The sequence below is a fragment of the Fonticula alba genome, assembly GCF_000388065.1.
Source record: "Fonticula alba strain ATCC 38817 unplaced genomic scaffold supercont2.1, whole genome shotgun sequence".
Taxonomy (NCBI): domain Eukaryota; order Rotosphaerida; family Fonticulaceae; genus Fonticula; species Fonticula alba.
In genome coordinates this window covers 3735769-3740921 of record NW_009242971.1, presented here as the reverse complement: position 1 = coordinate 3740921, position 5153 = coordinate 3735769, and the positions used below count along the sequence as shown (strand labels likewise).

At 66.6% G+C, this 5153-nt stretch overlaps 2 protein-coding genes across 2 annotated transcripts in view; one reads left to right on the top strand and one right to left on the bottom strand.

Moving 5' to 3' along the window:
- Positions 1–125: 125 nt before the first annotated feature.
- Positions 126–1500, top strand: H696_00802 (hypothetical protein; the record flags this gene model as incomplete). The annotated part of the gene is made up of 5 exons (XM_009494687.1): positions 126–137; positions 240–432; positions 633–748; positions 907–1084; positions 1202–1500. 5 exons carry the CDS (start codon positions 126–128, stop codon positions 1498–1500), a joined length of 798 nt encoding a protein of 265 aa, XP_009492962.1.
- Positions 1501–1760: 260 nt separating this feature from the next.
- H696_00801 (hypothetical protein) overlaps positions 1761–5153 on the bottom strand; it is a gene marked incomplete at its 5' end in the record, with an annotated part of 7679 nt that continues 4286 nt past the window's right edge. Inside the window, 5 exons of the mRNA XM_009494686.1 lie at positions 1761–2904; positions 3127–3246; positions 3438–3840; positions 4033–4614; positions 4793–5085. Coding sequence (XP_009492961.1) covers positions 1793–2904; positions 3127–3246; positions 3438–3840; positions 4033–4614; positions 4793–5085 — 2510 coding nt within the window. The 3' untranslated portion in view covers positions 1761–1792. The remainder of the gene's footprint in view (positions 2905–3126; positions 3247–3437; positions 3841–4032; positions 4615–4792; positions 5086–5153) is intronic.

The window sequence follows — 5153 nt, the reverse complement described above, 5'->3', positions numbered from 1 at the left end:
CCCCCCCCGCCTCGACGGAGGCCCTTTCCCTGCCGGGCGAGCACCACCGCGTGGCGCTGGTCATCATCGGCGACGAGATCCTCAATGGGCAAGTCCGCGACGCGAACACCGTCTTCCTGGCGCGCATGCTCTTCGAGGTACGCCGCCAATGCGCCCTCCATGCAATGCCAAGAGCCCGTCATGCCGTCGCTCACCTGTCTTTCCACCTCCCTCCCTGGCTCCTTGCCCGGTTCTCGTAGCATGGCATCGAGCTCGGCCGTGTTGAGACCATCTCCGACGACCTGCCCGACATCGTGGCCACCCTCCGGCGCCTGTCGGCCGAGGAGATGGTTCTCCCCTCGGGTGCCCGGCTCCCCCGGTACACCTCCATTCTCACCTCCGGCGGCATCGGTTCCACTCATGACGATATCACATATGACGGCGTGGCGGCTGGTGCGCGTCCCCCTGTGGCAGCCGTCTTTTTTCTTTTCCCCCTGCTTTTCGCACCTGCCTCTGACCCGGCAAGGCCCCTGTCTGCCCCTTCCCCTTTGGTCTCCATGCGGGCGTGTGCCTCCCCCCTTCACTTGCTCGCGCTCCCTCCGTTTGTCCCTCTCGCCCTTCGTCCGCCGGTCTGCCGTTGGCTCCCCGTGCAGCCTTCAACGTGCCGCTCGAGTATCATGAGCCCACATGCCGCAAGCTCTCGGACTATTACGACATCGAGTACAACCTCTCGGATATGACCTTCCGCATGGGCCTCTTCCCCCAGGGGGTGCGTTTCGTGGCCCGATGCCCTGTGTTGACCCTCTTCCCCCCCCTCCCCTTCCCAGATGATCGCTTCCTTTCTCTGCCCTTCCCTCCCCCTCTGCTTCCCTGGCACGGTGCTCGGCCCCCTCTGCAAGGACTAACCCCATCTCGCTGCGCATATAGTCCGAGATCATCTCCATCCCCGGCCTCTGGGTGCCGGTGGTCAAGATGGGCAAGGTCCATGTGCTGCCTGGGATCCCCTTCCTCTTTGAGAAGATGGCCAGCTCGCTGGTGACCCGCGATCTGCTCGGTCCCAAGAGCGAGATTGCTCGTGTCACGCTGTATACCTATCTTCGCGAGCGTGCGTCCACCCGATCGATTTGCCCGAGCAACGCCCCCCCCCCCCCCTCCCCCTTCCGCCAGCCATTGACACTGTCCCTTCCCCTCCCCGCTTCCTTTTGTCCGGCCTTCAAAACAGTTGACCTGAGCAGCCCCCTGCTGGACGCCCAGATGAAGTTCAAGCCCTACGGCGTGAAGATCGGCTCCTACCCGTATGTGGGCCTTCCGCCACCGGCCACGCCCACCAGTCCGGCTCCCTTCCGCACGCGTGTCTCCATCGAGGGCCGCGTGCCGGCCGCCGTGGCCGAGTGCGCCGCCTACCTCGAGGGGAAGATCGAGACCTTCCGCGAGCTTTCGGCCGACAGCATTGCCCCCGAGTCGACCGAGGCCGAATGCTCCGTTCACTCGGCCACCTCCGGCCTGGCTGGGATAGTGTAGAGGCGCCCCCGGATGCGCCCCACCCAGTGCCTGTGCCGCCTCTGCGGCACTTGCTCGGCCATTCTGCCGCATTGTCCTTCTTTTTTTCCCCTTTGCCCCGTCCCTCGCCATTCCCCCCTTGGCCGGCGGCTTGCGCTGATATTGGCCAGGTCGGCCGATGATGAATACACACACATGTGCCCACTGCGCATCGGCACGCCAAGCACACCTTTCATGCCCCCTTTTTTCCTTCCCCCCTTTGTGCCTGGACAACGTCCACGTGTGTGTGTGTGTGTGTCTATTGGTGATGTGTTCAGGGGAGAAATTCGCGATTCAGCATGCGCGGCACTCGTGGGTCATGCTCGCCGACCCCGGCCCCGGCCACCGGTTCGGACACCGATTCGAAGAGACGCTGCACGGCGAGCCGGTGCTCGGGTGACCGGGCCAGCAGGCTCGGGAGTTGGCCTCCCCCCTCGATCGCGCCGCTGGCCGCAGCGGCGGCATTCAAATCTTCGAAGCTCAAGATGGGCTGCCGCCGGAAGTGATCTAGGATTTCCGGCAGAGCGCCCTCGGCCAGGGCAGGCTCGCCCGGCGAAGGGGTCGGCTGGGCAGCTGAGCGCACGCGAACCGTGCGCAGGACCGACGTGCTGGACATGGCGTCATCGCGTCGCCGGCGGAAGGCCGACAGAAGGCTCGACGAGGAGGCCCCCGGGCCCGGGGCACCCTCCTCATCCGACGCAAGCCCCTCCCCCTGGTGCGGAGGATGCCGGTATGGGTCATCATCGGGCCCGGCGCCGGATACCAGCGAGCCAACGGCCCAGCCACGGCCCCGGTCATCCTCCGAAAGACCACGACTGCCGGAGCCCGGCCGCGCCAGGTGATGCGCCTGCGGCCCGATGCCAGCCCCCGCCAGCGCCGTGCGGCCGCGAGTGCTGGATGCCAGAGCCGACCCGGCGAATGTCCCACGCGTGGCATCCGGCCGGGCAAATGTCGACGCCGTGCGGTCCACACCGGTACCGGCCCCGGTGCCGAATTCCCGCTGGAAAGCCGTTCCCGCGCCGGGGCCGGTGCTCCCAGCACGCTGCTGCTGCTGCTGCTGGCGCTGAGCATGTTGGGCCTGCCGCTCGAGGCGCAGCCGATCAAAGGCCGATTGCCGGGGCGGCTCAGCGGCCTGGGGGGGCAGGGCATTCCGGCGCCCCGGGGCGGCACTCGGCCCAGCCGACCCGCCACGCAGCCACACCACCGGCCCGGTGTCCTTCGGCTCGTCCGGCTGCCCGGCCTCACCAAAGCGCCCGGTCCATGTGGGCATGCCCACCGAACTGGGGGACTCGTCCTCGGTCTGATTGAAGGAGGTCCGGTACGCCTGGCGGATGCGCTCACCAGACTCCTGCAGAGCACGCGATGCCTGCTCGGCAATGCGTTGGGCTGGCGGGTGGTTGGGTTTTTGCGTGCGCGTGTGCGTGTGCGCGCGCGCGCGCGTGTGTGTGTGTGTGTGAGAGAGAGGGAGAGAGCCAGGACACATCAAAGGAGCACGGGTCCAAGAAATCCCGAACATTGTCGGTAGCCATGACCGTCAGGGGGGGGGGGAGGGCGAAGGCAAGGAGAAGGCTCAGCACCGACTGAGGGGGACCAGTTGCCAGTACGCACCTTCGTCTTGGTGGAAGCGAGTAAAAGAGACCGTCGTCAAATCGCCATTGGAGCCGGACGACTCGCCGATCAGATAATCGTGGGACTCCGAGGCGTGGATGTCCTTGCTGTTGAGGAGCTCTTGGGTGTGGCAAAGGGCCAGCCGGACAGTCGTGGGCATATATGGGAGGCTGTGAGCGCCAAAGAGGAGAAAGGAAAAAAGGAAGACACGATCCAAGCGACAGAGCCCCATCAGGAGCTCGCCTGCCGGCGCCGCGTCGTGCCGCGCTGCGAGCCTCCACCCAAGCCCCGGGCATTTGTGACTCGCGCACCTTGCAGGATCATGTTATCCTCACTTTGGGCAGTGGGCTGGGCTTCCTCATACTGGCGCTCATCCAGGCGCAGTACCCCGTCCACTTGGCTCTCGGTCTTGGTCGGGACATCGGACCGGGAGCCCCCGCCAGCCGGGCCCCCGGGCGGAAGGGGATCCTCCTCGAGCGTGAAGAGGTCATGCATATCGCGCGAGCCGAGCAGCATGCCGGCCATCGAGGCGGCCCGATCGTTCGTGGAGTTGGGATCCTTGAGCACGCGATTGGAAATGAGCTGCTTGAATACCTGGCGCTGGTAGATCTTCTCCTCGATGGTGCCGGCCGTCAGAAGACGGATGACCGTGACATCGCGCCGCTGCCCCAGGCGCCAAGCTCGCTCGCGCGCCTGCAAGTCCGTGGCCGGGTTCTAGCGAAAGCGGCGGGCAAGTGTGCGCCCGTGCGAGGGTGACGAGGAAAGGAAAACAAACGAACAAACAAACCAACAGAGGGAGCACCCGAGGGGGAGGGCGAGATGCCCGGAGCGAGGAGACGGGGGTCAGTGAAATGGTCCAGTCACACAGGCACCCACCCAGGGAGAGGAGCCCGACACAGGACATACCCAGTCCGGATCGTAGATGAGCACCCGGTCGGCACCGGTCAAGTTCAACCCCAGGCCACCCACATGCGTTGTGAGGAGGAAGAGGAAGGCCGGCTCCGGGGGGCCGATCATGTCGGCGCCCGGGCCAGCCGCCTCGGGCGCCTGCTCGGCCCGGGCCAGGACCGACTCGGCAAAGGGATTGACCCCGCTGTTGCTGACACTCCGTGCCAGGAGGGTCTCATTGTTGAAGGCCGTCACCAGGGCGTCGCGCTGGGCCACCGGGGTTGTGCCATCCATGCGGATGTACCGGAAGCCCCGGCGGGGGGTGTCCGGCCGCAGGCCCCCGGCAGCCACCTCGTCCGCGGAAAGTGGCTGCCCGCCAAGGGCCACGGCCGCCTCGATGATGTCCAGCATCTGACGCGTCTGCGCAAACACAAGGGCCCGGTGGAGGGTCCGCGGCGGGGCCGGGCCCGCGGCGGGGCCCGAATCCACCGCAGGGGGTGACCCCGGGGAGAGGGAGCCACGCCCGGACCACGCCTGCAGCAGGGCCATCGTCACGGCCAGCTTGCCGCTGTCCTGCGGGTCAGCTCGCCGGGGATCAAGCTGACAAGCGCGCACGCCACCGGGCGGAAGGGCAGCAAGCCACAGGGGAGGAAGTCAGCAGGCGGCCCACCAAAGTGCAATGCAACTACTACCAAGCAGGGGCGAAAGGAGGCGAGGCAAGGCAGGCAGGGAAGAGGGGCGAGCCCATTTGCCTCCCGCCGCCGGTGCCGATACACACCCGGTCCTCGGATTCGGTTTCCAGCAGAGGATGGTTGCAGATCTTGCGCAGCAGGCTGACACCGACCAGGCAATTGACCGAGCCATCGAGGATGCGCTCGAGCAGGCGCCCGCGCAAGAACCGATGGTATGCGGCCCTCTGGGCGTCGGCCAGCCGGCAGAAGAGGACCTGCTCGGTGCGCTTCGGCAGGACCAGGTCGACATCGGCCTTCAGTCGACGAAGGAGATAGGGCTTGATGATGTCCTTCAGGACAGAGGCCACGCGAATGGCTGTCCGGCGCTGAAGCAGAGTCGCTATCGAGGAGGCCGGATGATGGTCATGTCAGGCGGACGGCCAGCGGGAGGGAGGAGGGGCGGGGGCG